This window comes from Sipha flava, unplaced genomic scaffold, assembly GCF_003268045.1.
Source record: "Sipha flava isolate LNK unplaced genomic scaffold, YSA_version1 338_pilon_pilon, whole genome shotgun sequence".
NCBI classification, from domain to species: Eukaryota; Metazoa; Arthropoda; class Insecta; order Hemiptera; family Aphididae; genus Sipha; species Sipha flava.
In genome coordinates this window covers 220611-239314 of record NW_020273030.1, presented here as the reverse complement: position 1 = coordinate 239314, position 18704 = coordinate 220611, and the positions used below count along the sequence as shown (strand labels likewise).

The window sequence follows — 18704 nt, the reverse complement described above, 5'->3', positions numbered from 1 at the left end:
CTTGTAAATTTTTAATTAAATTAAATGGAAAATTATCTTTTTTCGCAATGCATTTAATTTTCGTAGGATTAAGTAAGTTAAAACATTGCAATTTTTCAAACGATTTAAAATGGATATTAATTTGAGATTGTATATTGTCAATAATATCAAAATAAAGACGTCTATAATAATCTTTTTTGTCGGTTTCTATTTGTCTAGCCCTGCGATTGCTTACAAAAAGTTCGTTAGCATTTTCAGTAAATGATGCCCATAAAGTATCAACATTTTCGCTTTCTTGGTATAATTGGTTTTGAAAATCAAGTATTTTTTGACTACAAAATAAAATATAAAAATTTTTTGACTGTAAAATATTGAACAATACGTCAGTAAAAATAAGAAGATTAGATAATATTTGTATAATAAAAATGTTTTTATTTTCTTGAAGGATATTTGCAAATCCTTTTGCTGTCATTCCAATAACATTATCAAAATCACCACTTTCATAAACAAACATAAAAAAATCAACTAATGATGTTCAATGATTATGAATTATATGAACTAATCGTGAAGTAAAGTTCCAACGAGTAGTAGCTAATGTGGGTAACTTTTTGGTCATAAATTCTGAAAGTGCTTTTAGTCTTTTAGGAGAGTGAGAAAAAAATATAGGTAAAGAGTTAAGACCTTGAAAAAAAATTTTAAGTTCCTTATTGCATTCTAATGATTGTTGAAGTATTAAATTAATAACACGCGCATAACAATGAGTAAATATAGCTTTAGGATATTTCTCTAATACTTTACTTTGCAACCCGTTTAAATGGCCAGACATTACTGCTGCCTCGTCATATGTTTGTGCCACTAATTTGTTTTCAATTTTAAATTTTTCAACTACTCGATTAACGTGTTTAAATAAAAAGGTTGCTGTTTTGTCAGCACTCATGTCATCAAATCCAAGAAAACGTTCAACAATTTTGTTTTCGTTTTTTGAAAAATATCTCAGTACTGTCGATAGTTGTGATTTATTACTAATATCAGTTGTTTCATCAAGCATAATTGCCACGTATTGTGTATTTTGAATTGCATTAAATATCTCATGTTTAATAACATCAGCAATTGAATTTATTAAATCATTTTGTATGGAAACAGAAGTATCTCGAAAAATAGTAGATGTATATAAATGCTCTTGTAATAATGGATCAAATTCTTCGGTGGAAATCAATAACTCCATATAGTTTCCCCTATTTACTGAATATTTGTTTTCATTATGTCCTCTAAAAGATAATTCCTGTTTAGCTAAAAAACATACTGCATTTATTAATCTTTTTAATATTTCTCTATTTTTTGCTGCTTTTTCATTATGTAATTGAATATCTATTTTTCTTTGTTTATCTAATGATGTGTCAATTCTAGCAGTTGATGATGATAAAAATGTCTTAAGTTTAAAATATCCACCTATATGAATTTCTTATTCAGTATGTTTTTAACAGCTGTATTTAAATGATTTTAATCATCATACCCTTGATTATTCCAAACAGTTTTTTTCGTAGAAAATAGTAAACAAGACCAACAAAAAAATTTATTCGATATTTCACAACCGCATAACCAATCAGATATATTATAAAGCTCTTTACGAAAATGCCGAGTATTATCTGTTGTTTTTTTAATTTTTACTGTTGTTAAAATGTCAAGATCTGGACACGGTTTACCATTTTCAACTAAAACTTTTTTTTCAGCAAATGAAAGTCTTGAAAAGCATTTTTGTTTTAATTGATTTACAACTTCGCTACGGTTACACATATTGTTAATATGGAATGAGTTTACTACTATTATATATTTACTATCATATATCATATCACCCTATTATGTTTCATCGTCCTCGCTTTATTACATCCAATATCGATCTTGTTTCTTCTACTTAGGTCGGTACATTTTTATTTATTACTTTTTTTGCTGAAATTAATTTTTCCCATTTGTCTTTAACACCACATTTCGAAAGCATCAAGAGGTCTTATTTCCGTTTCATTCATAACCCATGTCTCACAGCCGTTGAGAAATGTCTTCTTTGTTCCTCTATTCATTTTTCTCGATGACAATTATCTATATGGCATAATATACTATACATATATATAATATATTTTATTTTTTGATTAACAATTTCAAAATATGTAAATGATACGCGAATATATATATAATATTCATAGAAATATATTTATAATAAAAAGGTTGGAAACTCTACTGAAAATCTAGAAGATATTATTTTCTGTTTCTATACATGCTGTGCATAATAAACAGGACTCATACGATTAACTTTAATGTTTAATTTATATGCATAATTTCGAGTTTTTTTTTTATTATATTGAAGATCTATTGATAATTTTAAATAGTGGTAATTATATTAATTATATTAATTACAAATATATATTAATAATTAATTAATTATTAAAATATAATTAATATTATATATAATTATAATATATAATTTATACACAAAAAAATGATATTTTTATTAAAATAAATATGTTTTATATCTAATATAATTTGGATCTGCGATAGCAGCGGACAGGTGTAAATGTCTAAATCACATTAAACTAAAATGAATTTCTTAAAAATGTTTCTTAAAATAAGAACATATTATTAGGTACATGTTCAATTATTGAAGGTTTATTTAGTTATTTCGTGTTTTTATCTCTGTTTATATTAACATTTTATATTATATAAATTACAATATAATCATGGGCGCCCGTAGGGGGGGGGGCAAAAGAGTTGTTGCCCCTACTGGGAATATTTGTTTCAAAACTATTGTTAATTTAATACCATGCATATTAATTATAACATAATTTTATTGAGATCCATTTATGAAGTTTAGTAAAATTTATTATATTTTTTGATATTCTAAAATGTATAATCTTGAACGTATTTATTTGCTTACAATGTTTACATATGACTGCATATCGCTTAAGACTATAAATTCTCCCGGGTACCGATTTCTATGGTATTTGATTTTGTTCTCATATATTTTTAGATACACGTTGTGAACTTTAGAATTTTAATCTTGCCCCGGGTGGGATTTTATCCTGTGGGCGTGCTTGAATATAATATACATTTTAGCAGATAAAACTTTTTTAATTTGCTGTTTGAAAATCAAACTAAAAATTGTATATTTTTGCATACCTACTATCTTAATTTTTATTGCACATAATACTGCATATTTTTTCTGTTTTTTTTTTAACGTATATATTATTTGTATGCATACATTCCATTGTCTTTAAATACGTTAAGTTCCCAGTCCTGATTATAGCTATGTGTTTTAATATTTAGATTGATTTCCATAATAATGTTAGCATTGGCGTATTTACGGGACCTCCCCTCCATAAAAATGTTGAAAATACCCCCCTGAATGTTGGTAGGTATCCCGTGTATGTAGTTAGTCAAATATCAAAAACTGTTCAAGGACTATTAAAATAGTAGTAGGGCATAATTTATAACGAACCATGTTATAGCGATAAAAAACCGGTTGCCTGTTATTTTTTTTTTTAGCTTCCAAATACATTAATGACGTCAGTCTTAAATAGGTATACTCGCCATGAATTGAGAATAAAGATAGGATAGTTTTCTTTTACGATTTTTCCGTGACTCGTAATCCGTGTCCGCAGTGTTACATTATAAGAGTATAAGTTATAAAATAATTTTATCAGTGTTGTCATTTATTGTTATCATTATAGTTTTTTGTACATTTTATGTAATTTCGTTAGACACGGTTACCTCATTGTAAGTTTTAAGTTTATTTTATTCATAAATAGTATTTTTAAAATTTAAACGAATTATTAATCCGTTAAAAGTACTTGAAAGTTTAAAAATATACCGCACTATTTACTATAAAATTTTTAGAAAATAAGATTAGAGATGAAGATATTAATCTAACTCCTATATTTAAGATTTTACACATAGGTTAAAATGTTTACTGCAGTAAAGTATACATAATTTATTTTAATAGTCAATGTATTAGATAACAAAACACCATTTACTTATCATTAATTTATGTAGGTACCATATGCAAAATAAAAGAAACAATTTTTGTTTTTTCATTTTCAGTGCCACACAATTTAGTTTCTGAAATGAATGCAGAAGAAATTTCAATACCAGTTCCTTGGGGACATATTTCTGGTAAGTGTTTATCATTTACTAATATTTAAATTGCTAAAATAACATTTACCTGTTTAGGAAAAAAAAATTTATAATATTGTTTTGACTAAATTGAATGTATAAGTTAATAATTTTTCATTAAAATTATAATTTGTTATGTTTCTTCCTTTTTTTCTGAAGTTTAATGAAATTTATTTTGTACTAAAATAAATTTTTATTTTTTATATAATTGTCTAAGCAATTTACAACTACAATTCTCTTGACTAGATACTAAAACAGATTTTAATTAGGTAATCTTATAAAATCATAAACATGACAACTGAAGATTGTTTGAAGAATTTTGTTGGTAAAATTATGAACTATCTTGAGAATTTATTTATTTTGTAGATTATCATACAATATTCCTAATTATTAAATATTTTTTTTTATTATATTGTCTAAAATAGTAATGCTTATTCAATAACCTGGTTTCAAATGATTCAAATTTCTGCTAATATTAAAATTATGACATAAATAATAATGATTTTTAATTATTGATAAAGATCAATGTTATTTAATGATGTATTAGATTAAATTAAGACTTTTATAGTTAATAAAAAAATAAGAATAAAAATTAATATAACTATACTTAATATGTATACTTTTAGACAAATATGTGATTACAAACAAATTTAATTTCAGCCAAAACTTGGGGCCACCCTTTGGCTACTCAAGTTCTCTTTCTCCATGGCAAGCAGGATAACTGTAACACTTTTGACAGACTTATTCCATTACTCCGACAAGGGTTTTATTTTGTATGTTTAGATATTCCTGGACATGGGTGTTCTTCACATTTTTCTCCTGGTTTTCGTATAACATTAGAAAGTTATGTTACTGCTATTAAACGTGTTGTCGATCATTTGCAATGGAAACAATTTAAATGCATTGGCCATAGTATGGGTGGTATGATTGCTAGTTTTTTTGCATCTATATACCCAGAATATATTGAAAGATTAGTAATGATAGATTGTGCTGGTCCAATGTCAATTTATCCTGAAGATACTATTCAATTCATGAGAACGCTATGTGATAATCTTTTGATGGTTGAAAGTAAAACTATGAATCGATCACCACCATCGTATACATATGAACAGGCTGTTAATCGGATATTAACAAAACGACCTTCAAAATTGACTAGACACTCTGCAGATATACTAATTAAACGGTCTTTAATTAAAAATTCTGATGGAAAATATTCATTTAGTACAGACCAAAGATTGAAAGTTGATTACAATCAAGGATTCACACCAATGCAACAAATGGTTCTTATACATAGTATTAAATGCCCTGTGTTATATTTACTTGCTGCAGAAAATATGTTTCAAAAATTGCCGGGTAATAAATTAACAAGAAAAATGTATAAATCAAATCGCAATATTCAAATTGTCAAAGTAAACGGAAATCATGATGTACATTTGAATCATCCGGAACGAATAGCAGATTTAATCAATACATTTTTATTTTCTGAATGTAGTAAACTTTAAATTGTGGTAATTGTTTTTTTTATGATAATTTATGGTTCAATAAAATTAGGTTTTTGTATTGGGTAGTAAAAATTTTGTTTATTTAATTGTGTTTTCATATATATAAGGTGGTTATGTTTCATAGTGTTAAATATTTTTTTTACAAAATTATATTATAATTGAATATTTTTAATTCAATTATAAGTAAATGTTTCTAAATTCTGCTTTCTCTTTCTTTTCTGTTAAATTGTTTATAATCATAATAATAGAGTTTTTTTATGTTATACATCTAATATACATCTAAATTTAATAATATAATATATGATATTATTTTCTACGGTCTAGGACATTTCAGTATGACCATCTGGGTGTAGCCATTTTAGCGTGAATCATAACAAATTTCCGTGGATATTTGTGTACATTTTATTTTATAATTTTATACACTATTTAACTTAATAAAAACTAGGTTCAATTTAAATAAAATATAATAAAAATAAACTAATGACAACTTACATTATTTCCGATTCCTGTTAAAAATGTTATAATATCATAATTATAATTATTTACAATTTTTTTTATTTTTTTATTTACATAAATTACTTCATATCTATAATTAATTATAATAGGCGTTTATACGTTTGGCTTTTTTTGTCCGGTACAAATGCGTACAATAATAGGTGGAGTGATTTTAAGAGTACCATCAGTCAGTGGCGTACCGACAGAGTGGCATAACGGGATCCATCAAGGAATTTTAAGAATCCAAAAATCAGATTACCATTATTAAAAAATTATTTACAATATTATTACAAAAATATTTTTAAAAATACAATTAAAATTTCCTTCTACTTTTTATTGGGTTCATTTTGGCGTGGATAACTCATTTTGAATTTGTACTTCGTGATGATCGACAATTAAAGAGGTCAATGCAAAAACCTAGTTAGTCTACATTTGTAAACTTACGATAAGTATAAATCGAATCGTTGCACGAAATGTATAAAAAATATTTGAAATAAATCAGACAATAAAAATTTTTATCTCGGTACGTTTACGTTCTTGTGATGTACTTATGTAAAACTAGTTTGCGATCTTTTTATTTAGCGCGCTCAGAATCGTACATCGTACAGCACGCGTGTAATAAAAATTAAATTAAAGAATACAGATCTAGAATTGAACGCTTGCAGAAATGGGTTTATCGAAATGGCCACGCCGAAATATCCTATTCCCTATGTTGCCGCTGCAACCTTCCATCACCTTACGCCATCACAAAACCCTTTATGTTATTTGCACAATAAAACGTATTGCGGCCTCATCGGCTGCTCTGCGCGTGACGAGAGATACATGAGCGCACACGCACAGGAATTTATCAGAATTAATTTTATTTCAGCAAAAATGTACGGTAGCGACTCTCTTCCCGCCGTCCTTTGCGTCCACGGGATCCAAGACAACTGCGACACTTTCGTAACACTTCTGCCATTGTTGCCGAACGATTACCACTACGTATGCATCGACTTACCCGGTCACGGTGGTTCCGCTCATTTCCCCCCTCACGTGCCGCTAGAGTTCGTCAACTACATAGGCTCCATTAAGTGGGTGGCCGATCACTTTGGATGGCCCGAGTTCGTCTACCTGGGACACAGTTTCGGCGGCCAGCTGGGCACGTGGTTCTCCGGCATTTACCCGGAACGCGTCCGGTGTCTGATTGTGCTGGACACCATGGGACCGAGGTCCGTAGACTTGGACAGCACGCCGGTTACTGTCCGGAAGCGGATCGACAGCGCGCAATCGCTGCACCGGAGGCAGTGCGGGCGTCAGGCGCCGGTGTACACGTTCGACGAGGCCGTCGCCAAAATGATGGCCGGCCGGCGTTCCAAGCTGACCAACGAGTCGGCGCGCATCCTGGCCCGAAGAGGATTGATCCAGGTCGACGGTGACGGTGATCGATACACGTTCGCCAGTGACCAGCGCCTAAAATTAGAATTCCACCCATTGATGGAGTTCGGTCAACAGGAGCGCGTCCTGCGCAATGTCACGTGCCCCGTGCTATTCGTGTTGGCCGACGAAAACACCGCCCGTTATTCCACATACCTGAAAGACGCCTACGAGTTTAACAGCAAGAGACCGAACGTGACCGTCGCAGTTGTCAATGGTGATCACGACGTGCATCTAAATTATCCAGACAGAGTGTTCAGTCTCGTGACAAATTTTTTGCAAAAGTATTGTAAACATTAAACCGGCCGTACACACGCATGTTTGTACTTAAAAAATTGTAGTTTTCTGACGATATGACGTTGTGCGCGTAGTAGAAGTACACAACACTATACAGTTTCATCGTTAATTGTTGACTAGTATTAAGAAAATTATTTATATATTGTAGTAGTTTTATACTGTTTAAGTAATAAAAGTTGAGTTACAAAAATGTATTGTACATTTATACAAATGTATACAATCTTACTGCTGTATGCCTATATAAAAGTCAAGAGTTCCGACGTTGTAGAATATTTTCCGCTTTAGATTCCAAATTTTCTTCTGTACCATTTAAAATGTTTTGCTTTGAGTGAATTTAAAATAGTTTTCGTAATAATCTACAATCGTCCATATGTAGCCCTGTTGCCCATTAGCAAATACAACAACATCCAAAGCTTCAAAATAAACAGAAAAAACTTTAACCGATCGGGCATTGTCTATTTACTCAAAAAAAAAAAAATTGTTGCTATAAATATAAAGATAACTTTATTATACGTTATAGACATTTAAAAAGAATTAAACCAAATCGTTAATATAAAATGTTTATGCAGGTAAATTTGGCGCAAAATGGCTGTCAGAAATAACTTACCTTTTTTTTTTTTTTTTTGCGTAAATGGGTACCACCCATAGGCGCCAAGTACATGGGTGCTCGGATGCCCGAGCACCCATTGAAAATATTCATTGTGTGCGGAACACCCAATGGCCAATATATTAATTATAATTGGTAAACCGTTATCACCACGTTCATCGTATATCAGTGGCTTCACCGCAAAACCTCGTAAGTCAAAATTAGAAAAAAATGTTTTTTCTTTTGTTGGATGCACTGTATTTTTCTGTACATTTTGATTTCTCTTGGTATTTTTATAAGATATAATATTTTATATAGATATTATCTTAAATCGTGAATAATACACAAAAACAAACAGTTGTAAGTCGTAATCATATAATAGTACAATATATTTTGTTCATAGTCGTAACCATTGTATCAATGAGAAAACCTTTTTGTTTTATGTTCATCATCAATTTTATAAAAGTGACAAAGGTCTTGCTGTTACCAAGTTACCAGTCTATAGACAATTTAGTATAGGGAGTGAGGGGAAAAGCCCCTCACTAATACTTGACTTCAGTTGCACACAGGATTTTTTTCGGGGGGAGGGTTGTTCTTCTATTAATAATTTACTATAGAGATAAATACTGTATGCCCTAACATTATACTAGGCCTCGGAGAAATTTTGAGGATGGGGGAGGGGGTGAAACCCCTTACCCTCCTACAACCCTGCGTGCACCACTGCTTGACTTTAGTAAGAGCACCCAATACATTTTTGAAAACCTGGCGCCTATGGTACCACCCGGCCGATCTTGCATTTTGTTTGAGTTTGTTATAAATTATATTAATTCAAGTATTGTTTTACCTTATCCTAACATAATCTCCGATATGTTTTCAGCAATACAGTACACAGACAAAATATTTGACCACACGCGTGCACTTTTGCAATCGTGTACACGAATTAAACTTAAAAAATAATCGTGTGGATCGTTATGTTTTCGACGAGTGTCTTTATATCAGTCTATTATACATATTACACGCAGGGCCCGATTTACTAATAGGCTAAGTAGGCTACAGCCTAGGGAGCCAATCGGTCAACGTTAAATTGGGGGCGCCACAAAAATTTTTTTTATGAATGTAGAATTTTTGCATAATATATACTTTAAAAAAAAAAAAAAATTATATTTTCGTTATTACACGTTCAATGCCGCGGCATATTCGCCGTGCCGTTACCGCGTCGCCGCAACGAATTTCCGCCCGGTCGACTATTGTAATATATTACGTCATATACCTATTTCTTGTAATCGTCGCGGGTTTATTGCACCGACGACCGAGAGATCCCACATCCACTAATATTATAGATATAATATTATGTGTGCGTGAGACGACCCGACGACGGGTAATATTGTACTATTTATATTTTTTCTTAGTCAATAATATTATATTATATCTTTACCGTCGTCGGCCGTAGTGGCGTAATCACTAATCCGTATCCGCCGCACTGCAAACCGATACAGTCAATTTATCCCGATCGTTTATTACTAATTTTTGACGCGTGTGCGTACGTACCAATTATTTATCATTTTATTGGTATATTTTTTAATACAATTTACAAACAGCTTATTAATATGAGTGAAAATAAAAAACCAAGTGGTTCCGAGTATCGAAAAAGGGCTCGAGAGCGTAGTGAGCGGGAAGATGCACTTTTGAAAAAAATGCCTTCACTTGATTCGTTTTTTAGTAAATCTAAAACAACGTCTAATAATGACTCTTCTGAATCATTATTAGATGCCTCAGTGAAGAGTGTTCTGATTGAAAGTAGCAAAAGCAAAAGTGAAATTCAAGTGGCGATGCCGTCTACTAGTGCTAATACACTAAATAAAACTCTATCTGAAACGTTCCCAGAACAGCTGACAGATGGTTATTCACATTTCAATGAGACTGATGAAAAGTTAAAAAACTTTAAAAATGTTAACGATCCGGCTTTGTGGGAAATTAATGAAGAACTGCTGCGTGAATATTTTGCTATGCACGGCATTATTCAAAATGATGATGAAGATTTTTCCAAATCTATAAGAAAATACTCAGACCAAAATTGGTTTTTAAATAAAAATGTATTTTTTAAGAAACTTGTTAATGAGGAGGTTGTTAAAAGATGTCACTTAGTTTATTCAAAATCGACAGGTCGTATTTATTGTGCACCCTGCAAACTTTATGGGGGGAACTACTTCTTTGGGAACTGATGGTTTTAATGATTGGAAGAATTCTCACATAATCCATTACCATGATAATGATGCTGAACACAGAGCATGTCTGCGCAAATATTTAGGACGAAGTAATTTATCCCTAAGAATTGATTAAAAATTAAAGATTCATTATCAAGGAGAGGTGCAGTATGGGAAAAACGTGTTGCTCAGGGTTGTAGAAGTTGTTAAATTTTTATCTTCCAAAGAGCTTCCTTTTCACGGAGAAAATGAAATTTTAGGTTCAACCAACAATGGAAACTTTCTTGGGTGCATAGAACTTTTATGTAAATTTGACCCATTTATAGCTGATCATGTAGCCCGATTCGAAAATAAAGGTAAGGGAGTGCCTTCATACTTATCTTCCACAACAGTAGATGAGTTTGTTTTACTTTTAGCAGACCATGTGAAAACTAAAATTGTGACAGAGATAAAATTGGCAAAGTATTTTTCTATTATTGTCGATTCTACTCAGGATGTATCGAATGTGGACCAATTGACATTTGTTGTTCGTTATGTTGCAACTGATGGATCACCTAATGAACGTTTTCTAACATTTATTCCAAATTGTGGACACACAGGTGAAGACATGGAAAAAGCTGTGGTTTCTATCCTTGCAACTCTAGATATAAATATAAATGACTGCAGGGGACAAAGTTACGACAACGCTTACAATATGTCAGGTTGCTACAAGGGACTGCAAAAGAGAATTAAAGAACTTAATCCATTAGCGCACTATGTTCCTTGTGCAGGCCATTCACTACAGTTAGTAGGCTCTGCAACAGCTGGAAGTAGCCGAAATTCTACATTTTTTGCTCTAGAACAGCAACTGTATAACTTTTTTCACTCTTCCACCAAAAGATGGGACATTCTATTATCTCATTACGACAAAGACTCTCTAACGATAAAGACTCTCTCAAAGACTAGATGGAGTGCATTTGCCGATGCTAGTAAGGCTATGTACAAATGCTATAAACCAATTACTACAGCTTTAATAGAAATTGGTACAAGTACGAAAAATAGTAAAGAAGATCAACTCGAGGCAAAACAACTATCTGAAAAACTTAAGTCCTTAGAAATGACACTAGTGATTTGCTTTTGGAACGAAATCCTCACAGTTTCAAGATGTCAGTAAAATACTTCAAGGTGAAAATATAGACTTAGATCAGACGGTAAATCTGTACGAAATTCTTGAATCGTGTTTAATGTCACTAAGGAATGAAGAACAATTTTTAACCTTTGAAAGTAAAGCAAAGTCAATGTGTGGTTCTCAGCATTATAAAAAAAATACTCAAAGAAAAAAGAAATTGAAGTTACCTTATGGTGAAAGTGAAAAAGAGCACACCGAGTTTACCGGACGTAAGTCATTTATAACAGATAGTTATTATAGCACGATTGATACGCTTAAAAGTCACCTAGCGAGAAGAAAAGATGTTTATTTGCAGCTGAGGAATTCTTTCGGATTTTTATGACCTAACTAACTAACTAATATGAATGAAGTAGAAAAATTTGACTTGAAAGAAAAAGCAAACAACTTGCTAAACATGTACCCTTCAGACTTGGACTTAACATTTCCCGAAGAATGTTTGTATCTTCAAACATTTTTACAAGAAAATGAAACATATTATGAAGAAACAAAAGTTCTAGGTGGAAAAAAGAAAATGGGATCTAAAGCCTCCAGACTTTTGAGTCATTTAAAATCCTTGAAGATAGAGTCATTATTTCCAAATGTTGAAGTGGCTCTAAGAATATATTTGAGTATGACCGTCACAAATTGTAGCGGAGAAAGATCTTTTTCTGCTTTAGGGCGGGTGAAAAACTTTTTAAGATCTATTTTACGCCAGGATAAAATGAAGGCCCTTGCACTTTTGTTTATTGAAAGTGAATTCATGAACAATATTTCTTTCGATGAAATAGTAGAGTCTTTCGCAGTGTTAAAATCAAGGAAAAAACTTTTTAAAATGAATAATATTTAGTTCAATCATAAATTAAAAATTTTTAAATGCTTTTGTATATAATTTTATTAAATATAAAACACGTTTTATTTTAAACAAAAAAAGTCTGTTGTTTTTACGTTTTCTTAATCCTCGTTTTACCCTCCAACCACTCCGATCATTCATAGGGGCGCCAAATCAACCCTAGCCTACTAGTGACCAACTCCTTAATCAGGCCCCGATTACACGCAGTTTATGAGAATATTCGGACGAATTAACTATACGGAAACGCAATATTGTTTATATTCCAATTACAATCGAATTTTCACAAGTTTCCCGTTGTTGTTATTTTTTTGCAGCGAAACTCTGGAGTGATATAACGAAAAACGACGATGTTAAACGGCGGGTGTTGTGCTTTCACGGGTTCCAGGACAACTGCGCGTCGTTCGATCGTCTGGTGCCGCTGTTGGACAGCCGCAACGTGTACTTATGTTTCGATTGGCCGGGTCACGGGCTGTCGTCGTGGCCGCCGGTGGGCAAGCGGTGGCCGATGGAGGACTACGTGTTGACCGTGAAGCGCGTGCTCCGGCACATGCAGTGGCCGACGTGTGCGTGTATGGGCCACAGCATGGGCGGCCAGATCGGCAAGCTGTTCGCCGCCGTCTACCCGGAACACGTGGAGAGGTTCGTGATGCTGGACTCCGCGGGGCCGTTGGCAACGGAACCCGAGGAGGTTGCGTGGGGTGCGCGCCGCGCCCTAGACCAACTGATGTGGCTCGAGGACCACGTTTTGACGACCGACGATGGCACGCGTGAGTACACCCGCACGGAGGCGCTGGACCGCATCAAGCGTAGGATTTTCGGCGAGCTGACAGACGAGTGCGCGGAAACGCTCATGGTCCGGTACCTGCGGCCCGGGCCGCCCTCGACGGGAAAACATCTACTAGCCAATGATCCGCGGCTCAGGGTCACGTACAGCCAATGGTTTTCCGCCGGCCAGCTCCAGGAAGTGGTGCGTAACATGCGGTGCCCGACACTGTTGATCGTCTCGACCGACAGTGACGTGTACTTCAACACCGTGTACGTCTTGTTCGTTCACTTGTACACGTCGAATCCGAATATTCAGATCGTCCGTGTCGACGGCAACCACGACGTTCACCAGAACCATCCTCGCAGAGTAGCGCCGCTCATAAACCGATTTCTCCATTCAGACCATCCGTTCTGTGATAGTAAATTGTAGTAACGTTTCTGTTAATTTCGCGCGAGAAACAACCCCGGTTTTGGATTGGAAACCTCTCGAAAACGATAAATGTACAGCCAATTCTGTTTGGACGACGAGGTTTTAACATTTAAACTACAAATAAAAATGTAGACAAACCGTTGAGTTTCTTTTCTCCGTTCGATCTAATATGATGATCAAGTAATAAGAAACTTGATCGATTCCGAACATCAGTTATAGAATAAAAACTCAACACGTTAGCCTTACTTGCGGTGTTGGTGAGTTGCGGCCCGATCCCTAAATTAAGTACAAGTTGCGGCCCGTGTTTATAAAATAGACGTACGAGTTGCGGTCACATTTTATTTACCACTTCATATCAGCCTATCAGCGTTAATCAGAAGTCACCACAATGAGGTTGGTTGAGTCGTCTCCCAAAAATTGGTTTTTTTATTTTTTATTATTATTTATGTAAAAATGGCAACATTTATGGTAATTTATGGTTAAATTAATTTTTTTAGATTTTTTATTATTATTTATGTACAAATGGCAACATTTATGGTAATTTATGGTTAAATTAATTTTTTTAGATTATTGGTTGGGCAAAAACTTAGAACTTAATGATTTAATAAAATCAAACTGCTCTATTTCTTTTTGTGCTAGCTCTGTCATCTGTTGTCTTATAAATGCTTCTTTTTCACATATTTTCTTCGTTTTTATTCCATTACTTCTACATTTGATATACGTTTCTGATTGAATTTCTACTAACACATCAATAAAATTATAAATGTTAGAATGATTAGAATAGAACGATGAATTTAGGTGTGAATGAAAATTTTCACAGTTGTTAGTGGTACGGTTACAGCTAGCAGAAAACTGTGCTCAAATATTTGGGGGAAACATGACGTCCGGAAATTTTTAGTTTTCGAAAACATAGTTGGTAAATTGTACAACCCGATCATCTTTAGCGGGCAGTATTGCTAAAAAGTCATCTGTGATGTATCAACGACGTTGTCAGAATCCAAAAATGGCAAACCACAAATAAATTTGAAATAATAACTTTCATTTATATTTGTGTTATAAATTTTCATGAGTCCTAAACTTTGAATTTTTTCTCGCCAACTTTTCCCTAAGTGAAATCGACATCCTGTTATTTTTGCATTAGGAAAGACTTCTGCTACAGCACTGTGGATAGCTTGTTCAAAATGTACAACTGCCGTAGGAGAGCACGTTAGACTAATGGACACGGAATGGTGAATTAACCCCGGGCCGCAATTAACTTAGTGATAAAATATGACCGGGCCGCAATTCACTGGTCTCTAACACGTTAATGGCATGTCGGGCCGCAACTCACCTATAGCCTTACTTGGTATTAAGAGTAACATTTTAAGACAAATAAATTATGAAGATATATATATATATATACTAGCTGTCCCGACACGGCGTTGCCCGCGTATTAGTTGGTTTTTTAGCATTTTCGTAGGCCATGTATTAGTGTTATTATGTATGAGAAAATTTAAAAGTAATAGGCAGTAGCGGCTCGTGAGTAAATATTCTGGGGAGACTTAAATTATATAACATAAATTTCAAATAACAACGAACAAGAAAAACCTTTTTATTGAAAAAATGAATTATTTTAAATATTATTATTTCATTTAATATTTAATTAATATTTTTAACTTAATTTAATACTAAATTTGTTTATAAACTAATTCAATTCTTCGATCTTTTTTATCTGCAAACTCATCAATAACATTGTCTACAAAAGTTGGATCAAGTTGGACAAAAGTTGCCATATCACCCAGTAGATTTTTTTCAATCGCCAAGGATGATAAACTTGAAAGCCGATCATTGGTCATTGTGTTTCTAAGAAAAGTCTTGATACGTTTTAATGTACTCATATACCGTTCACTAGAAGCTGTCGTAGATGGAATAGTTAACACTAACTGACAAAGTTTAGTCACCTGAGGATAAATATCTTGATGTAAATCACCTGTGAATTTCAAAGGAAAAATTAAATATAATATGAAAATTAATGATATTTAGTTTGAATGAATTTATTATTATCACTTACTTTTTATTATAAAATCTAGGAGTTCATGAGGAGGCAAATGTTTTTTATCATCCGCATAAATTACAGCCAATTCATTGCGTAAACGATCTGCATCAAAAGTATTAGGGTACTGCTGTAATAATTTGATGAACTTTGCCTCAGGAAATTGAGTGTAGTAGCTTTTAAACATTTTTTCATTTACAATTTCTACAAACTCTAGTTTTGGAAAATCTTCAAATCGTATGTTAATTTGGACGATTAATGAATCTAGAATTTCAAATGTAATTTTACGTAATTCGTTTCGTTTTTTGTCTTCGTACTCTAAATTGTTGTTTAATAGTATTGCTTCGTCACAACAGTTATTCACATTTGTATCATTTCTTAAATCGGTCAAATTTTTTTTTAAATTTTGAATTTCAGAAATGCAAGATTTTATATTCGAAAGTGATTTTAATTGGAGAAAGTTAAATACATGATCTGTGTATAAAAAAACTTTGCCAAACAAAATCAAGAAATATACGAAGTTCGCGTCATTTAGCTTATCATAAAGACCAGATGCTGTACAAACGGATATAGGGTCCCAACCTGGTTCTTCAGTTACATGTAAAACAGCATTTTTGAGGTCTAAAAAATGTTTTTTTATTGTAAAAGCAGCTCTTGAATGATAATTCCATCTAGTGTCAGATTGATTTGGAAGTTTAAAACCTTGTTCTCTTAACAACTCACTTCTTTTTGTAGACCGGCTAAAAAACGTATGGAACATAGTTAGATTGCAAATAAAGAGTTTGACTGATTTTATTGTCTTCGCTCCGTGTAACAATACCAAGTTCAACTGATGTGCGTAACAATGAATAAATAATGTATTTGGATAAATTTGCCTTATAAGAAATTGTACACGACTTTTTTCTCCCGACATAACCGATGCACCATCATAGGTCTGACATATAATTTTATTTCCAATTTTCCACTTATTAATTTCAGATAAAATTATTTCTGCTAATCCAGAGGCTGTTTTATTCTTTGAAACGTCAAAAAAACCAATAAATCGTTCTACAATTTTTTGTTCTACAACATACCGAAAAATTATGCTCATTTGGGATCGGCACGATACATCAGTCGTTTCATCTGCTTGAATAGATACGTAATTAACTCTTTGTATTTCATTAAAAATTTTTGAATTCAAAACGGAAGTAACGCATTCAATCAAATCATTTTGTATCATCTTAGATGTCCCTTTAAATATTGCCGATGACAATAAGTGCTCTTTAAGCAACTGCTCTTCTTGAGCCAGTAGCTCGAGTAATTCAAGATAATTCCCCTTATTTAAAGATTCATTATTTTCCCGGTGGCCACGAAAAGCAAGTTCTTGTTTGCCCAAAAAACAAACAACATGTATCATACGTGCTATTAAACGTCTATTTATACCGACCTGTTCGTTATGTTTTACAGCAGCAAGTCGTCGACCTTCTGAAATCACGTGTTCAATTCGGACTTTACCCAATAGATGAAATTTTTCTTGATTAGTTAAATGTTTTTGGGAAATGGCGTGTTTTTCTGATTTCCTTAAAAAAATTTTTATTGATGACAATCCATTAACACTCCATTCCTTTTCCCCTCCAAATATTACACAAGTAAAACAAAACACTTTATTTCGTTTATCACAACCAGTAAGCCATGGAAATTTATTATACCAATTCTTTTGAAATGTTCTAATATATTTACCGTCTTGACATGTTAATAATAAATGAGGAGTTGGGCGATTAAGTTTAATTTGATTTTTTTGTTCGTATGTTAAAGCATTAAAACCACTGGTTAGTAAAAATTCTATTATATTTTCTTTTTGCATTTTAAAATATGAACAAATGCTGAAATGCTTATATAAATGTAAAATTTAATAATAAATGTTAGACGGATATACGTATAATAATTATTAAATAATTAATAAACCGTGAATAAAACGTCTAAAGCTAGTAAAAATAATTTAACACGAGCTACACGGCGCAGCGGCACGGCAATTACTGTCGTGAACCCAGGTTCAAAAGCGTCTATGATACGCAGCTTATTCTCCCCGGCTCCCTCCGACCAACTAGCCATGTCATTACATGTTACGTTTGCAACTGACGGGCTTCAGTTTCATTGAACTGGTGACCGTCGTAATGAGCCGAATTACCCGCAGAATGACTAAAATAGTATTTCTATCGAAATAGCTATTAATAGGTTTTCGATTTTGTGACTTTCAATTTAATATAATAATAAACAATGAAAACGATATAATAATATATTTTAAATACAAATGAAAATATTTCTATACATTATTATTTTTAATTAATTATATTATTTACAAGTAGCTAGTTTATTTTTAAGGGGAGACGCAGTCTCAAATTGTCCCCTGACGAGCCGCCCCTGGTAATAGGTAAAGTATCTAAAAGTTGAAATTAAGTACAAACCAAAATATATATTTTCTATGCCGTTCTCGCGCCGATCTTGTTCTCAATATATTTTGTCGTAGACGTTCATCACGCTGTTCTCGAGACTCTTGTCTGCGAATTTCTGCTGTTCTGATTTGTTGAGCTGCGTTTCTTGCTGCAATTTGTTATTCCGATTCATGAGCTCTATTAGCACGCATACGTCGTGCATTTTTACTATACTGATTGTGTAGGTTAGATTTCCGCGGCATTATACTAAATTTAAAAAAAATTAAAGAATATTCAATACTGAACACTGCACAATAATAACACAATACCAAGTATTTATGGTTAGTGTGTAGGTAAAGTAAAATACGAAAACACTAAACCGGTACAAATTAAACTGTATAAATAAAAATAACAAACAAAACTCGAGACGGC

The 18704-nt window shown here is 32.7% G+C and overlaps 3 protein-coding genes across 12 annotated transcripts; 1 reads left to right on the top strand and 2 right to left on the bottom strand.

The window, feature by feature from the left end:
- Window positions 1-514: 514 nt before the first annotated feature.
- Window positions 515-1773, bottom strand: LOC112687250 (zinc finger MYM-type protein 1-like). Its single transcript, XM_025559855.1, has 2 exons — window positions 1683-1773; window positions 515-1428 (listed from the first exon to the last, which is right to left on the bottom strand). The coding sequence occupies exons 1-2, from the start codon at window positions 1771-1773 to the stop codon at window positions 515-517; spliced, it is 1005 nt and encodes a 334-aa protein (XP_025415640.1).
- A 1754-nt stretch (window positions 1774-3527) lies between these two features.
- LOC112687238 (serine hydrolase-like protein) lies at window positions 3528-8291 on the top strand. 10 transcript variants are annotated; one of them, XM_025559831.1, is made up of 4 exons: window positions 3768-3942; window positions 4069-4140; window positions 4801-5648; window positions 6299-6669. In XM_025559831.1, coding segments are annotated over exons 1-3 (915 nt in total). In that variant the 5' UTR covers window positions 3768-3941; the 3' UTR covers window positions 5643-5648; window positions 6299-6669. The 10 variants fall into 10 exon arrangements, with proteins under 10 accessions (XP_025415623.1, XP_025415617.1, XP_025415619.1 ...); XM_025559838.1 differs by lacking the exons at window positions 3768-3942; window positions 6299-6669 and adding an exon at window positions 3528-3744 and having other exon boundaries at window positions 4924-5714; XM_025559832.1 differs by lacking the exons at window positions 3768-3942; window positions 4801-5648; window positions 6299-6669 and adding exons at window positions 3530-3744; window positions 7006-8291.
- A 7163-nt stretch (window positions 8292-15454) lies between these two features.
- LOC112687248 (zinc finger MYM-type protein 1-like) lies at window positions 15455-17748 on the bottom strand. The gene is made up of 2 exons (XM_025559848.1): window positions 15880-17748; window positions 15455-15798 (listed from the first exon to the last, which is right to left on the bottom strand). Exons 1-2 carry the CDS (start codon window positions 17702-17704, stop codon window positions 15497-15499), a joined length of 2127 nt encoding a protein of 708 aa, XP_025415633.1. The 5' UTR covers window positions 17705-17748; the 3' UTR covers window positions 15455-15496.
- Window positions 17749-18704: the final 956 nt, after the last annotated feature.

Excerpts from the sequence above, each read along its gene's own strand:
- LOC112687250 (XM_025559855.1), bottom strand. The coding sequence starts at position 1,773 with ATGTGTAACCGTAGCGAAGTTGTAAATCAATTAAAACAAAAATGCTTT. Across the intron at positions 1,429-1,682 it reads AAAAGTTTTAGTTGAAAATG|GTGGATATTTTAAACTTAAG; the intron begins GTAAACCGTGTC and ends AAATTCATATAG.
- LOC112687238 (XM_025559829.1), top strand. Across the intron at positions 4,141-7,005 it reads TCCTTGGGGACATATTTCTG|CAAAAATGTACGGTAGCGAC; the intron begins GTAAGTGTTTAT and ends ATTTTATTTCAG.
- LOC112687248 (XM_025559848.1), bottom strand. The coding sequence starts at position 17,704 with ATGCAAAAAGAAAATATAATAGAATTTTTACTAACCAGTGGTTTTAAT. Across the intron at positions 15,799-15,879 it reads CCTAGATTTTATAATAAAAA|GTGATTTACATCAAGATATT; the intron begins GTAAGTGATAAT and ends TGAAATTCACAG.